The following is a 17,876-nucleotide window of genomic DNA, read 5'->3' as shown; positions in this document are numbered from 1 at the left end:
GGCTGGAGTCAGGGCCTTGTACTGTGACTCTTGGTCGGGTCACACAAGCCAAACAGGTCAAAGGACGAAGAGGCCAGACCAAAAGTGGTCTACCGCTCCTCCAGGACTGGGGGTTTAGCACAGGGCTAACCCTGACAGGTTAAAAAAAAATGTCACGGAAACAGCAGTGAAGAACCTATATCTGTAAGCAACGGTATTCCCGAGTCTCCACCTGGGATTTGCATGACTGACAGTACTGAAAAACGAGATGTAGCTACTGGCACAATGACGGAAGCCCATAAGCACCACCGAGATCAAGGCCAAAATTGATTTTTGGAATGTACGAACCATGCACAACACTGGCAAGCTAGCACAGATAACTGCAGAAATGTGTCATTACAACCTACGTATACTGGGCATTAGTGAAAGCAGATGGACCGGGTCGGCATACTAAAGGCAGCAACTTTTGAAACAGTTTACACTCAGGAAGGGAAGATGGTCATGATGGTGTAGCTGTCATTTTGACGAAAGGCATTGAGAGGTGTTTGTTGGAGTGGAAACCAATCTACACTAGGCTGGTGAGAGTCAGGCTGAAAGGGAAGCAAGTGAACATGACTGTGATCCATTGCTACGCTCTACCTAATGACAGTGACGTCTAATCAAATCAAGTTTAATGATCATTCAAACCATACATGGGTACAGCTAAATGAGACAGTGTTCCTCTGGGACCAAGGTACAAAAACATACACGTACATTCAAAATAGCAAGAGAGGGTAAAAGAAAGAACATAGTCACACAAGAAAACAGATTTTTAGTCCAAGACCCTGAGCAAATTGATGGTTCCTGGCAGTCCAGCCTGTAATTCCACCAATCCAGCACTAGAGGGCAGCACTGACAGAAGAGGCCAACACCAGCCAATCACAAGTGCCACGCTACACCACCTCCAGCGTTTCCTCACCTGGACTGGAGCAGCAAACGAGAGGTGACAATGCTACTTCACCTCCTGTCTCAGCACCAAACAAGGGAAACAAACCTGTGGCTATTGATATCCAACGGGGTTTTGCGATCGCAAAAGAAATGTCCAGGACAGTTACTCATAGCAACACTGCATGCCACCTTTGCACACAACCCCGGTGCCTTCAAGTAACAGGCACGGTCTGCACCCAGGTCAGCTCCTCCTAACCCAATCTGACCCTGCTCCCACTGCCCAGTGGCCCAACTTCTGCTCCCATGGCTCAGTGGCTCAATTCTTCTCCCTAAGCCTGGCAGATGACCTCTCCTCCCTCACAGCACAGTGGACTGGCTGGCCTCCCATTCTCTGAACTGCCAGCCAGTTCATACGACACCTCAGCCAGCTACTCTGAACAATGAGCAGCTCACTGCTGTATCTATGGCTATTGGAGTCCAGTATAGTCTTACAATAAAAAAACACTTTTAACTAAAAAAAACCTCCTTTGGTTGGCCCCCGAGAGGTTGCTGTATCTATATGCACTGCCATCTACCAGAAGTATTGAAGGAAGGACATTTTTTTACAAACAGCTGCAATCGGAGGTAGAGTTAACACCACACCATGACATAATCATCGTCATGGGAGATCTAAATGCAAAAATGGGAAATAACAACTCCCACTTCACTCGGGTCATGGGCACACAAGGATGTGGAATGGTGAAATTCCGGTGGAATTCTGTGCCATGAACAACCTGGTCATAGGATAGACCCTCTTTCCACACCATGAAACCCACAAACTAACATGGTGCTCACCCAATGGACGTGACAAGAACCAGAAAGACCATTTAATGATCAATGGTACATGGAGACGATCCTCGTAGGATGTAAAGGTGAAGAGAGGAGCAGATACAGGAAGTAATCATCATCTTGTTGTAGCAGTGATGAAACTCAAGCTGAGAAGCACTGGGACCAGAACACATGTACAAAGGCATTTTGATGTTGAAAAGCTCAAAGACACCAGTGTGAGATCTGCCTTCACCATTCAGCTTAAGAACAGATTCCAGGCTTTGCAAGACATTGATGAGGAAGTGTCAGTACACAGGATTGACACAATGTGGAAAGGGTTTGCCTCAGTCATGGGAGAACAGCAAGGCTTGTCTGAGATATCGAGCTGGAAAGGAGAACAAAGAATGGATACAAAGCATGGACAGCCTTAGAGGAAAGACGGAAAATTAAGAAGAAAGTGTTAGATGCAAACTCAACATGAATCAAGGTGAAACTTCAACTAGCACATACTGAAGCTTCCAAGAAAGAGAAGAGACTAGTAAGGAAGGATAAGGGGTTCTACATGGAAGATCTTGCAGAGGAGGCCGAAGCAGCGGCCAGTCGAGGTGATATACCATTGGTAAGCAGTAAGATCCAGGCCAGATCCAGTGCTCTTGTGAGAGATAAGAATGGTCTGCTTTTAACAAATGAGAAAGAGCAAGCAGCACAATGGATAGATTATTTAGTCATAGTCATACTTTATTGATCCCGGGGGAAATTGGTTAAAGTGAATTTTAGTGAATTACTGAATAGACCACCACCAAATGAAGAACCTGACATACAAGAGGCACCAGACGATCTTGACATCAACACAGATCCACCCAAGAAAGAAGAGATAGTCGCTGCGATTAAATCATTAAAGTACAGCAAAGCTTGAGGACAGGACAACTTGAATACGAACTGTTCAAAGCTGCAGCAGCCATCCTGCAACCACTGTTTTACTATAATCTGGGAACAGGGACAAGTACCCAAGGACTGGACAAAGGAAGTTATTGTTAGGATCCCCCAGGAAAGGAGCACGAAGTGATTGCAACAATTACACTTTTGTCAGTACTCAGCAAGATTCTCGCCAAAGTCACTGTCCAATGGATTATGGATGCTGTTGAAGTGTGTTTGAGGAAACAGCAAGTTTGTGTCAGGAGAAACAGAGGCTGTGTCGACCAGATCTTCACGCTGCGTAACTTCATTGTACAGTGCATAGAGTGGCAGAGACAACTATATGTGAATTTCCCTGACCACATGATGTGAAGAAGAAGAATGAATGAACAACACTTACCTCCTGTTTGTGATGGGTCCATGAATGGCAACACAATGGATTTTCGGTTCCACGTATTCGATGCAGAACTCAGTAACTGGTATTAAGTAAACTTGGTGCTAGAGGTGGAAAGGAACAAAGAAAAGTAACTATCAGTACCAAGTTAGTTTAAAACAAAACACCTGAGCAAATCACTTGTCACAGTTGTGTTATCATTTGAGGACATTGATCACATTCAATATCCTTACAAGGACACAAGAAAGAGGAACAGGGTTAGGCTTCGTGGCCCCTCAGACTTGTCCCACCATTCAATGTGATCATGGCTGATTAATGCTGGCCTCTTCCATGCACATTCCCCATTGCCCTCAGTTTCCTAATCATTTAAATATTATTTAAATAACATCTCCATCTTCAGTATAGCTGACATAACCCAAATATAATCTTATAAAATCAAGAGGGGGTATAGATAGTGTTAATACACACAGTTTTTTTACCCCTGAGAAAGGGGATCAAAATTTAGAAGGCACAGCTGTAAGGTGAGAGGAGAAAGATTTAGACCATAAGACATAGAAGCAGAATTAGGCCATTCTGTCCATCAGATCTGCTCTGCCATTTCAACATGGCTCATCCATTTCTCCCTCTACCCCATACTCCTCCATTCTCCCTGTAACCTTTCACTCCCTGACTAATCAAGAAACTATCAACCTCCATCTTAAACATATCCAATGACTTGGCCTCACAGTCCCCCATGACAATGAATTCCACAGATTCACCACCCTATGTCTAAAGAAATTCCTCATCATCTCCATTCTAAATGGACATCCCTCTATCCTGAGGTTGTGCCCTCTGGTCTTAGGCTCCCCACCATAGGAAACATCCTCTCCACATCCACTCTATCTAGGCCTTTCAATATTTGATATTCAATGAGATTCCCCCCTCATTCTTCTAAATTCCAGCGGGTAAAGGCCCAAAGTAATCATTCGCTCCTCATACAATAAGTCTTTCATTCCCAAAATCATTCTTGTGAACCTCCTCTCAATCTTCTTCAAAGTCAGCACATTCTTTCTTAAATAAGTGTCCAAAATTGCTCACAATACTCCATGAAACCTCACCAATGCCTTGTACAGCCCTGGCATTGCATCCTTTTCTAGTCTTCTCGAACTGAATGCTAACATTGCATTTGCCTTCCTCACCATCAACTCAATCTGCAAATTAGCCTTTAGGGAATTCTGCACAAGGACATTCAAGTCCCTTGCACCTTGGATTTCTGAATTTTTTTTCCCTGTTTAGAAAATAGTCTCTGCTTTTATTCCTTCTACTGAAGTACATGACTGTACACTTCCCAACATTGTATTCCATCTGCCACCTCTTTGCCCATTCTCCCAATCTGTACAAGTCCTTCTGCAGCCTCCTTACTTGCTCAACATTACCTGCCCCTCCACCCATCTTCAAATCACCTACAAACTTGGCCACAAAACCATTAAGTGTCTTCTACAGTGAAGACTGATGCAAAATACTCCACTGTTTCCTTGTCCCCCTATTACTATCTCTCCAGTGTCATTTTTCAGCGGTCCAATATCCACCCTCATCTCTCTTTTACTCCTTATGTATCTGAAAAAACTTTTGGTACCTTCTTTGACATTGTTGGCTAGCTTACCTTCATGTTTTATCTTTTCATCCTTATGGCTCTTTTTGTTGCCTTCTGTTGGTTTTTAAAAGTTTCCAAATCTCTAACTTCCCACTAATTCTTGCTCTGTTATAATGCCTTTTCTTTGGCTTTTATGTTGGCTTTGACTTCTCGTTAGCCATGGTTGTATCATCCTGCTTTAAAAATTCTTTTTCTTCTTTGGGATGTATCAATCTTTCACCTTCTGAATTGCTCCCAGAAACTCCAGCCATTGCTGCTCTGCCATCAACCCTGTTAATGTCCCCTTTCAATCAACTTTGACTCACTCCCCTCTCATGCCTTTGTAATTCCTTTTACTCCACTGTAATACTGATACATCTGACTTTACCTTCTCCCTCTCAAATTGCAAGGTGAATTGTATCATAGCATGATCATTGCCTCCTCAGGGTTCCTTTACTTTGAAATCCTAATCAAATCCAATTCATTATACAACACTCAATCCAGAATAGGTGGGCTCAACCAGGTGATCATCCAGATGGCATTTTTGAGCAAGCTGTTCTAAAAAAAACATCTTGTAGGCATTCTGCAAATTCTCTGTCTTGAGATCCAGCACCAATCTAATTTTCCCAATCCACCTGTATATCGAAATCCCTATCGTATCATTGCCCTTTATACATGCCTTTTCTATCTCCCGCTGTAATTTGTAGCCCACATCCTGGCAACTGTTCAGAGCCCCGTGAGGGTCTTTTTACTCTACCCACAAGGACTCTGCATCTTCTGAGACTTTTGTCACTTCTTTTGAAGGATTTGATTTCTTTTTTTTTTTTACTGACAGAGCCACCCCATCCCCTCGGCTACCTGCCTGTCTTTTCAATACAATGTGTACCCTTGGATGTTAAGCTCCCAACTATGATCTTCTTTCAGCTACAACTCACTGATGCCCACAACATCATACCTACCCATCTCTAACTGTGCTACAAGACCATCTACTTCATTCCATATACTGCGTGCAAATATAACATCTTCAGTCTTGTGCTCGTCTGCCTTTTTGATTTTGTCCCCCTGTTACACTGCAACTCATCCCATTGACTGCCCTTTTGCCCATGTCCTTCCTGACAGTTTCACTACACACGACCTCTGCTTGTAAACTAACAGCTCTAATCTAACCCTATCACTCCGGTCCCCAACACCCTGCCAATATAGTTTACTCTCACCAATAGCTCTAGCAAACTTGCCCCCAGGGATAATTCTCCCCCTTGGGTTCAGGTGTAACTCGTCCCTTTGCACAGGTCATACCTCCCCAGAAGAGGTCCCAATGATCCAGAAATCCGAAGCCCTGCCCCCTGCAAGGGTTCCACAGCCACGTGTTCATCTGCCAAATCATCCTATTCCTATCTTTACTGGCTCGTGGTACAGGCAGAAGTCCAGAGACTGTTACCCTGGAGGTCCTGTTTTTCAGCTTTCCACCTAGCTCCCCAAATTCTCTCTCCAGGACCTCTTCCCTTTTCCTACCTATGTCATTGGTGCCAATACGTACAAAGACTTCTGGCTGCCTACCCTCCCCTTGAGAATATCATGGACCCAATCTGAGACATCCCTTATCCTGGTATCTGAGGTAAAAAGGAACTTGATGGGTAACTGAGCTGTTAGAGGAAGTGGCTGAGGCAGGTGCTGGAACATTGCAAAGACAGGCAAACGTAAAAAGGTAATAGTTGGGATGTCACGTTACAGTTGCGCGGAACACTACAATCTGCATACAGTACTGTGTGTCGTTCTGGTCGGCATACCACAGTGAAGGTGCGACAAGCTGGTGGGGGTGCAGGAAAGGTTCACAAGGATGTTATCTGCATTGGAGGGATTAATTTATAAGAAGAGGCTCCATTATCCAGGAGTGTTTTCCCTGGAGTAAGGGAGGTTAAATGGCAACGTGATAGAGGTATTGATGGAGTAGAGAGCTAGTGGGTGTTTCCCACGCTATGAGTGTCTAAAACTACAGGGCATAGGTTTAAAGGAGGTCGGACGGATAAATTTTTCACACCAAGTCGTTGGTACCTGGAATGCACTGCCAGAGGAGATGGTGATGGCAGAATAGTAACAACCTTTCAGAGACATAAAATGAGTGGAGCATAGAGGGATGGGGAACTAATAGAGGTGAGGGAAATTAGTGTAAGTAGGCATGGTGATCAGCAGAGATACAGTGGGCTGAACAGTTCTCTCGTGCACTAAAACTAACCTCTTGATTTTTCATTCTATCCTTACACCTTATTTGTCTGCCTGCACTGCACTTCCTCTGTAACTGTGACACTGTTCTCTGCATACTGTTAACCCACACCACCAGGTTCAGGAACAGCTACTTGCCTTCAACCGTACAGTTCAGAACCAACCAGCACAATGCTAATGCATTGTTGCCTGGATTGGGGAGCATGTCTTATGAGAATAGGTTGAGTGAACTCGGCCTTTTCTCCTTGGAGCAACGGAGGATGAGAGGTGACCTGATAGAGGTGTATAAGATGATGAGAGGCACTGATTGTGAGGATAGTCAGAGGCTTTTTCCCAGGGCTGAAATGGCTAGCACGAGAAGGCACAGTTTTAAGGTGCTTGGAAGTAGGTACAGAGGAGATGTCAGGGGTAAGTTTTTTACTCAGAGAGTAGTGAGTGCATGGAATGGCCTGCCAGCAACGGTGGTGGAGGCGGATACGATAGGGTCTTTTAAGAGACTTTTAGATAGGTACATGGAGCTTAGAAAAATAGAGGGCTATAGGTAAGCCTAGTAATTAGTGGGGGAGGAGAAGATGGCGGCACGACGCAGCGCGTGCAGCCTCTCCGGTGAATGATATCGTATTTGGTAAGTAGGTACTGTGCACAATCCTGATTTGATGGAGACAGACATGAGAAGCACGGAGGAACATCTGGAGAAACTTCTGAAATGTCTGCTTCACTGCCGTTGCTACTGTGCGATTGAGAATCTCCGGAGGGGAGGGCCCCAAATCCTCAGCTTTGCCTATTGCCAGGGCCGGGGTTGAAGCACTCAGTAGAGATGGTGCTCAGTGCTCGGTGTTGGAGGCTCGAAGTTTTTGGATGGACTCAAGAGTCGTCTGTGGTCGGGTGCTTCCAGGATGCTGCATTGGTAAGTTTGCGGCGCTGGAGGTTCATGGCAGGGAGAGTTTCTCCCTTCTACCGTCTGCGTGAGATGATGGGACTTTCGAGAGACTTTGAGACTTTTTTTTACCGTGCCCATGGTCTGTTCTTTATCAAATTACGGTATTGCTTTGCACTGTTGTAACCATATGCTATAATTATGTGGTTTTCGTCAGTTTTTTTAGTCTTGGTTTGTCTTGTGTTTCTGTGATATCATTCTGGAGGAACATTGTATCGTTTCTTAATGCATCCATTACTAAATGACAATAAAAGTGGACAGCGTGTCCTCATAATCTAATCCAGCGGTCCCCAACCTTTTTCGCACTGCGGACCAGTTTCATATTGACAATATTCTTGCAGACCGGCCAACCGGTGGGGGGGCGGGGGGTGGTAGGGTTGCCAATGAAGAAGAGTAGCAGTCAAATACGTTGGGTTTACCCAGAGAAAGACTACAATGACCATGAAGCCTTGCGCGGGCACCAGTGTGCATGTGTGATTTGCGCATGGGTGTTCGTGCCGATTCTTTTCCACAAATCATTTTTGGCGATTCTGTTCCGGGGGGGAGTGTTAATCACGAACACAATATAGATGATGAGTGGCTAATACACTCAATTTTGTTTCTAAAAGGGTTTATCTAACGAATTTAATATTAAACACACAGCGCATATTTTCCTCGCATGAATATAGCGATAAGTCAATTATCAGGGGAGCTTGAAGTAAGTGTTGAACAAACTTCCAGTAGAAGTGGCAAAAGCAGGTTCGGTATTATCATTTAAAGAAAAATTGGATAGATATATAGACAGGAAAGGAATGGAGGGTTATAGGCTGAGTGCAGGTTGATGGGACTAGGTGAGAATAGCGTTCAGCACGGACTAGAAGGGGAGAGGTGGCCTGTTTCCGTGCTGTAATTGTTATATGGTTATACAAGTCAATAGCATCATAACATTTTAAGTAACGTTTGGATATTAAACTCACGGCACATATTTTCCCCGTATGAACATATAAGATCATTGCAACACACCGATATCGCTGAATCAGTGGGAGCCCTGGACTTGTTTCCCTGCAACAAGACGGTCCCATTGAGGGGTGATAGGAGACAGCGATACCCGAAGGGGGTTCCTTATGTCCAGTCTATTCCACAATTTAATTTTCGTTGCATTCATTGCAGAGATATGTTGGAAATGGAAGCAACGTTTTCAGTGCTTTCGTGGCTATCTCAGGATATTTAGCCTTGACTTTGATCCAGAATGCCAGCAGAGATGTTATGTCAAACAAACTTTTCAGCCCACCGTCATTTGCAAGCTCGAGGAATTGATCTCCTTCCCGCGCTGACATGGATAACGCGTGTGTAATGACCTCACGTGCGTTCAAGCTCAGCAGTGGCCGTGACAGGGAATGAGGAAAGGTGCAGCTGACTCCTATCGCCAAATCATACCGTTTCTTCGCGGCCCGGTAGCACATGCTCTGCGGCCTGGTGGTTGGGGACCGCTGATCTAATCTAATCTAATTTCTAAGGGAGAGACATGTTCAGCACAATTTTGTGGGCCGAAGGGCCTGTATTGTGCAGTAGGTTTTTTATGTTTCTAATCATGGCAGTCTAGCAACACTCTGATCACCTTGTCACTTCGGACTTTGTTCCAATTGTGTCTTCCCGTAAAAATTGCGTACAATTTTTATGTTTCCCTTGTGAATGCTGCTTATCTGATGCCATGTGCCTGTGATGCTACTGCCAAGTATGTTTGACATACAACAATAAAGCCAACTTTAACTTTTTCCACTATCTCGATGCAAGCACTGTAGGCAAAACAGAAACTTATCATGGCATATATGATAACAATAAACTAACACACACACACACACACACACACACACACACAGTGTGCAGGAACAGATGAACTTACTAGTAAAAAGCTGATGGATGTTCCCTGTAGATGGAGCTCAGCGTCAGAAGACAACTCGAATATTGCAATGCGATTCTGGTGGTCAATTGCCACACTCCGACAGAAGAAACTGCAGTAAACACACACAGACAGAGAAACATCTCCCATAAGTACAAACATTCAGCATGTTCATATCATTAGGCAGACTGGTGCTGTCATGGTGCAGGAGGGGTAAGAGAAGAGCAACAGACTGTGACAGGATCAGGACCCCGTTAGGAGGCGACTCAAGGTGCAGCTGATAATCTGATGTTAAGGGACTTCAAAGATATTTGGACAGGCACTGGAGAGAGGGTGTGTTGCAGGACAATAGGGAAGGAGTGGAGGAATGGGACTGTTGGTTTGGTACCATATGCAAACAGTCTGAACATGACAGACCAAACAGCCTCCTTCCCTGCTAGATCAGTACTACGATTCATTGAGCCAAGGAAGCTTTCAGCCCAGTGACTCTACACAAGCCACCCTGTTTCCAGCTGAATCCAACTTCCCAACATATAACATTGGACAAGGATGTTAGAGCTTCTAAACCCAGAAAGCAGGCGTGGTTTGGTTCATGTCATAAAAGGACACCATCCCCAGTGGCCAACTCCTGATGGCCCTGGCTGCTCAGAGAAACGATGATTGTAGCTGTGGATGAGAGTCAAATCCCTTTCAGACACCCAGCACCATTCCTCAGGTCTGAATCCTTCCCAGTCCACAAAGAACTGCGAACACCCTGAACAGTTAATGAATCCACAATTCTACTCATGGCGAAGACCTGTTCCCCATCAACATACCTGGGTGGCGGTGGGACTAACGGGCTGGTGCTTCAGCCTTTGTATTGAAAAAAGGACAGGAGCCTGCAGCCATGCATTGATTATAGAGGGTTGAATTGCACATTGGTCAGGAATCGTTACCCTTTTCCACTCATGAACACTGCCTTCAAGATTCTCCAAGGGGCAAGAGTACTCTTGAAGCTGGATTTGTGGACTGCGTACCACCTGGTTCACATAAAGGAAGGTGACGAGTGGAATACAGTATTCAAAACACCGATAGGGCACCATGAGTATCTAATCATGCCTTTTGGGGGATGGAACAACAATAGATTGAGTCAGGGCTAGGACTAGCCCTCTTTGATCTCTTAATGTGTCCCACTTTTCCTCTGCCAGATGATTATTGTGGGCAAGGCCTCCCCATTCCAGCCACTCTCTTGGGCCATCCAAAATTCAATCTTGTAGTGAGCTGCTGACCTTCCACCCTGTCGAATCTTCATCAGGCAGTCCAAGGCTCAGCTGGCTTCATCGGGGTGATGAAACTCCTTCCTCATGGTGACCCTCCACCCTGTCAAATCTTCATCAGGTGGTCCAAGGCTCGGCTGGCTCCATCAGGGTGATGAAACACCTTCCTTATGGGGCCATGAACTCCTCCAAATCTGAACAAACCTCTGACTTTCATTCTCAGTGCATAGAGGCCCAGGCCAGGGCTCTTCCAGTCCGAAGAGAGATAATGAAGACTAGCTTTCTGCACTCCAAAGGGAACTGGGATAGCTGGAGTTCAATCACTTTATGAGCATTAGATGAGGAAGCCACGCCAAGAGCCCGGACACCGTCGAATCTCTCTGGGGTTGGAAGATGGATTGGCTCCATAGTGACCAACAGCCTCTCTTGACTGAATGTGGCTTCCTCCCTGCAATGGTTGGCACTTGGTGACCTGGAGGTCACGTATCTCCAGGCTCTGTCTTGAAACCTTTTCGCTGTGGTTGCCCACAGCTCACAAAAGGCTCCAATATCCCACTGGGTCCATGTTGACACAATCACCCTGTGATGAGAGACCTTGACGAGGATGGTTTGGACCCAACTGCACAAGTAACCAAAGCAAGGATCGAGACATGGTATCATAGAAACATAGAAAACTACAGCACAATACAGGTCCTTCAGCCCACAAAGTTGTGCTGAACATGTCCCTACATTAGAAATTACTAGGCTTACCTATAGCCCTCTATTTTTCTAAGCTCCATGTACCTACCCAAAAGTCTCTTAAAAGGCCCTATCGTATCCACCTTCACCACCGTTGCCAGCAGCCCATTCCACACACTCACCACTCTGAGTAAAATACTTACCCCTGATATCTCCTCTGTACCTACTCCCCAGCACCTTAAACCTGTGTCCTCTTGTGGCAACCATTTCAGCCCTGGGAAAAAGCCTCTGACTATGCACACAATCAATGCCTCTCATCATCTTATTTGCCTCTATCAGGTCACCTCTCATCCTCCGTCACTCCAAGGAGAAAAGGCCGAGTTCACTCAACCTACAAGGCATGCTCCCCAATCCAGGCAACATCCTTGTAAATCTCCTCTGCACCCTTTCTAAGGCTTCCACATCCTTCCTGTAGTGAGGTGACCAGAACTGAGCACAGTACTCCAAGTGGGGTCTGACCAGGGTCCTATATAGCTGCAACATTACCTCTCGGCTCCTAAATTCAATTCCACGATTGATGAAGGCCAATACACCATACACCTTCTTAACCACAGAGTCAACCTGCGCAGCTGCTTTGAGCGTCCTATGGACTCAGACCCCAAGATCCCTCTGATCCTCCACGCTGCCAAGAGTCTTACCATTAATACTATATTCTGCCATCATATTTGACCTACCAAAATGAACCACTTCACACTTATCTGGGTTGAACTCCATCTGTCACTTCTCAGCCCAGTTTTGCATCCTATCAATGTCCCACTGTAACCTCTGACAGCCCTAAACACTATCCACGACACCCCCAACCCTTGTGTCATCAGCAAACTTACTAACCCATCCCTTCAATTCCTCATCCAGGTCATTTATAAAAATCATGAAGAGCAAGGGTCCCAGAACAGATCCCTGAGGTACACCACTGGTGACTGACCTCCATGCAGAATATGACCCATCTGCAACCAATTTTTGCCTTCTGTGGGCAAGCCTGTTCTGGATCCACAAAGCAATGTCCCCTTGGATCCCATGCTTCCTTATCAAACTCCATTGAGACACGGTATCAAAGTGGATCGAGAACAGAGCACAAATCGAACACTAGGTGAACTCACTAGTAGAGCTTACGGTTGAGCATCGAACCTCAGTTTACATACTCAATTCTTGGCTGCCAATTAGCGGGACTGTCCTGAATCTTTAAAGGGGCTGCACCAGCTATCCCTACTCCGAGGAGTTAGACCGTCAAAACCTCAGGCACTGGCACGGTTGGGTGCATGTCGTAACACTTTGGGCCAGAAGGGCCTGTTACCGTGCTGTATCTGTAAATAAATAAACACAACCCTTCATTTCCCTGGGGACAAGCTATCACTAGGAAAGTCTTCCCATGGCATTTTTAATCAAAAGCTTCCTGGATTAACCTGCTGGGTTTAAGCCACAGAATCTGAACAAGTTTCCCACATTTTTGACGAGCAGTCACTCATACTTTATTGATCCCGGGGGAATCAATATCCTGCTATATCCTACCTGTATCTGCAGCTGTACAGGTTAAACTTCCCATGAGCGGTCGTATCCGGAGGGCCATGCTGAGCTACATCAAGGTACTGTATCCCCTCTCCTTGGCGAGCATACTCAAGGACAAGAACATACTGTCCTGGCTGAGGAAGCTGAATCCTAAACCGCACCTGAACCTGGTGAGAGGAGAAGTGTGTGACGATCAAAACGCTGTAGAGCCTGGCAATCAGTTCAGACAGAGGAGCTTCAATCAGAAACACTGACTGGTTTCCCTCTCACATACAACTCCTGTGCTCCCTCAGCTGTCTGTGTTAAGTTGCTGTTGGAGATCCCAGCACCACAACTTGGAGAAGAGTTGAACTGGGGACAGTAAGAGCCTCGTGGTGGTGGTGGTGGTGGTGATTGGTGGTGTTGTACATTGAGTAGAAGGTTGTTGTAGGTTACAATGGGCTGGGCTGAGAAGTGGCAGATGGAATTCAATCTGGAAAAGTGCGAAGTGATTCACTTTGGAAGGTTGAACTTGAAGGCAGAGTACTTGAAGGCAAGATTCTCAGAGGTGTGGAGGAATAGAGGGATCATGGGGTATATGTCCACAGATCCTTCAAAGATGTTGCGCAGGTTGATAGAGTGGTAAAGAAGGCGTATGGCATGATGGTCTTCATTAGCTGGGGGCTTGTTTCAAGAGCTACAAGGTAATCTGGTTAGATCACACTTGGAATAATGTGTTCCGTTCTGGTTCCCTCATTATAGGAAGCTTTAGAGAAAGTGCAGTGGAGATTTACCAGGATGCTGCCTGGATAGAGTGCATGTCTTATGAGGAAAGGTTGAACAAACTAGGGCTTTTCTCTTCAGAGCAAAGGACTTGATACAAGTGTATAAGATGATAAGAGGCATAGATAGAGTGGACAGTTAATGACTTTCCCAGGGTGGAAATGGCTAATATGAGGGGCATAATTTTAAGGTGATTGGAGGAAAGTATAGTGGGCATGTCAGAGGTTGTTTCTTTTTTAGATACAGAATGGTGGGTGTGTGGAACACAGCGCAAAGCATGATGGTAGAGGCAGGTACGTTAGGGATATTTATGAGATTCTTAGATAGGCATATGGATGAAAGAAAAATGTGGGAGGGAAGGGTTAGATTGATTTTGGAGTAGGTTAAAGGGTTGTCACAACATTGTGGGCTGAAGGGCCTGTAGTGTGCTGTACTGTTCTAACATCAGAATCTTAGCGGAGAATTACCTCCAGGAAAGGAGGCTCCAGGTCTTCCGGTGTTATCATGCAATGCAATCCTTGTTCTCATGAAGGGTCTTCACCCAAAACATTAACTGTTTCCTTTTCCACAAGTGTGGCCCGACCTGCTGAACATTTCCAGCAATTTCCATTTTTATTTCAAATGTCCGTGTTGCAATTGTGTAAAACTTTGTTTAGACCATAGGGAATTGGCAGTGGAGAGAGTCAGCAGCTTTAAACTCCTGCACGCTAACATATCGGATGATCTATCCTGGGCCCAGCACATAGATGCAATCACAAGGAAGACACAGAAGCATCTTTACTTTCTTAGGAGGTTCAGCAGGTTCAGCTTGTCACCAAATATTCTCACAAACTTCTGCAGGTGCATTGCTGAAAATATACTGACAGGCCTGGTAGAGTAATTTCAATATGCAGGAACATAAAAAGCTGCAGAGTAGTGGGTTCTGCTTAATACCTCACAGGCACAACCTTCCCTCCCATCGATGACTCTGCAGGAGGTACTGCCTCAAGAAGGCAATACTGAACATCAAAGATCCCCACTATCCAAGCTATGCCATCTTCTCACGGCTACCTGTCTCTTGAACTCAGTGCCTTGTCTAGTACAGCAAGCATGCCATATTGTCTTAACAACCAGTGCAGCCATATAAACTGCATTTACTGAAATAAATGTGGTGCATAGTTAGCACAACACACTTGCTAATATCAAAACTTCGATCAGAAACACAGAACACAGCAAAGTACAGCACAGTGCAGGTCCTTCAGCCCACAATGTTGTGCTGACTTTTAAGGTCAATCCTTCCCTCCATTTTTCTTTCATTCATGTGCCCATCTAAGAGTCCCTTTAATGCCCCTATTGTGACTACCTCTACTAACATTCCTGCCAGCATGTATCACAAACCTATCATTCTGTGTAGAAGAGCCATCTCTGTCACCCCCCCTGCTTTTACCTCCACCATCATCATCACCACGTGCCACGTCCTATGATGTGGATGATCATGGTCTCCACGACCGTGATTGTTCTTGGAAAATATTTCTGCAGAAGTGGTTTTCCATTGCCTTCTTCTGGCAGTGTCTTTAGAAAACAGGTAATCCCAGCCATTATCAATACTCTTCAGAAATTATCTGCCTTGTATCCCATCTCCTTAAAATTAGTCTCCCTCCTATTAGCCATTTCCTCCCTGGAAAAAAGTATCTGACTGCCCACACAACCCACGTCTCTTATCATCTTATAGTCATAGTCATACTTCATTGATCCCGGGGGAAATTGGTTAATTGTTTATACATTCGGTTATACATTTCTGACAAATCACCTTTCATCTTCCTTTGCTCCAAAGAGAAAAGCTCTCTCTTTCTCAACCCTTCCTCATAAAACATGCCCTCTAATCCAGGCAGTAGCCTGGTAAATCTCTTCTGCACCCTCTTTGAAGCCTCCACATCCTTCCTATAATGAAGGGACCAGAACTGAACACATTATTCCAAGTATGGTCTAACCAAAGTTTTGCAGAGCTGCAACATTACCTCACGGCTCTTGAGCTCAGTCCCCTGAATAATGAAGGCCAACACAGCACACAACTTCTTAACTACCCCACCAACTTGCGTGGCAACTTTGAGGGGATCTGTGGATGTGCACCCCAGATCCCTTTGTTCAAAAGTCTAAGCACGAGAGTAAACAAGAAACCACGCGGCCAAGTGGAAGGTAAATGAGGTGTTCATTAGCACCTGTCTGCCAGTAAGGTCAGCCATTATTGCCTGGGCAGATGTTAGCAGCTGGTCTGTAGTCTGCCATTTGCCGTCCACTCTGTACACACCATCATTGACCCCTACAGCTGGGAAAGAGTCCAGGGGCAGGTACTTGTATAGCAAGCAGCTGTTAAGAAGAAATAACAGTCAAGACCATTAGAGAGCACAAGATGCTGGAATCTGGAGCAACACACAATCTGCTGGAGGATCTCAGCCGGTAAAGCAGCATCTACAGGGGGGATTGGTGAAGGAATTGTTGATGTCTCGGGTGTGAATCCTGCATCAGGACTGATATCAGCAGTTCGGAGGAGGGAACAGCTCCATATCATTTCTGGACGGTGTATAATGCTCCCTCATCAACCTTCTCTCCTCTCTTTCCCTCCTGACTCTTCATCCCAGCCCCTTATGTTCTCCCATCCTCTCTCACACCACTCCAGGTTCCTAAGATGAGTCCTAATGCAGTGTTTCAAACCGAAACATCATCTCTTCCTTACCCCTCACAGATGCTGCTCAGCATGCAGAGTTCCTCCAGCAGATTGATGCAAACTAATAACACAGTCTATCTTTAATGAGTATTCAAAGCTAATCTGAGCCTTTAATTCATAAGAAGCATTTTTTTCTTTATTTACCCATGGGATGTGGACAACACTGGCAAAGCCAGCAGTTATCATCTATCCCTAAACGCCCCTGAAAATTGATGGGTCTGGTTCAGACAGAGTAAGGACAGGAGATTTCCTGCCCTGAAGGACATTAATTGGTTTTCACCTGACTCTGATACCAGTTACTTCTTTTTAAAAAGTTCCATATTTATTTAATTATTTAGATTAAAATTTAGCAGCAACCATTTAAAAGACATTTTCACAGGTCTCTGCAGTGTTGAGCAATGAGACCAAACCTGATAGAGGTTTATAAAATTATGGGCGACGCAGATAGGGTATTCGGTCAATATTCTTCCCAGGGTTGAAATGTCTAAACTAGAGGGTGTGAATTTAAGGTGGGGGCTTTTTTTTTACATAGACTTGTGGGTTCCTGGGATGATTTGACAGTGGCAGTGGTAGGAGATACAACAGTGACATTTAAGAGGATTTTATACATACTAATATGGACTAACATGTATGGAGAAATGGAGGAATACGGATCAGGTACAGGCAAAAGGGATTTCGTTTATTTTGTTATTGTAATCAGGTCAGACATCACAGGCCGAAGAGCCTGTTCTTGTTCTCTACTATTCTATGTTCTATGCACTAAAATGGACAAGGTTTAGAGAGATACAGACTAAACGCAGGTAAACCTGACTAGTTTATACAGGCACCTAGGACAGCATGGACCAGTTAGGCAAACGGGCTGTTTCCATCTGTGTAACTTTGAATCTATATTTTTTACATCTTTTTTCTTTAATGTTTACAGAGCTTTATTTACTTGGAAAGGGTGAAGATATTATTCATGAGGATGTTACTAGGACTGGAGACTTTGTGTTATAAGGAGAAATTGGGTGGCAGGGTCTTTTTCCCCTTCAGCATAAACGGCTGGAGGGTGACCTTGTAGAAGTTCATGAAATCGTGAGATGCAAAGATAAGAGGAATGGTCACAGTCTTTTCCCCAGGGTAGGGAAGTTTAAAACAGGAGGTCACGGGTTTAAGGTTTAAGGAGAAAGAACGATTTAAAGGGAACCTGACGGGCAACTGTTCACGCAGAGGGTGGTGTGTATACAGAGTGAGCTGCCAGAGG

General features: G+C 45.1%; 1 protein-coding gene across 2 annotated transcripts in view; it reads right to left on the bottom strand.

Moving 5' to 3' along the window:
• Positions 1 to 17,876, bottom strand: part of LOC140197350 (laminin subunit alpha-3-like) — a 320,231-nt gene that overhangs the window by 145,721 nt on the left and 156,634 nt on the right. For both annotated transcript variants that reach the window (XM_072257303.1, XM_072257312.1), the window contains 4 exons: positions 16,128 to 16,275; positions 13,171 to 13,334; positions 9,674 to 9,782; positions 3,029 to 3,126 (listed from right to left, as the gene is read on the bottom strand). In XM_072257303.1, the coding sequence (XP_072113404.1) occupies positions 3,029 to 3,126; positions 9,674 to 9,782; positions 13,171 to 13,334; positions 16,128 to 16,275 (519 nt within the window). The remainder of the gene's footprint in view (positions 1 to 3,028; positions 3,127 to 9,673; positions 9,783 to 13,170; positions 13,335 to 16,127; positions 16,276 to 17,876) is intronic.

Source organism: Mobula birostris, chromosome 1 (assembly GCF_030028105.1).
Source record: "Mobula birostris isolate sMobBir1 chromosome 1, sMobBir1.hap1, whole genome shotgun sequence".
NCBI lineage: Eukaryota > Metazoa > Chordata > Chondrichthyes > Myliobatiformes > Myliobatidae > Mobula > Mobula birostris.
This window is presented reverse-complemented; position numbering and strand designations above follow the sequence as displayed.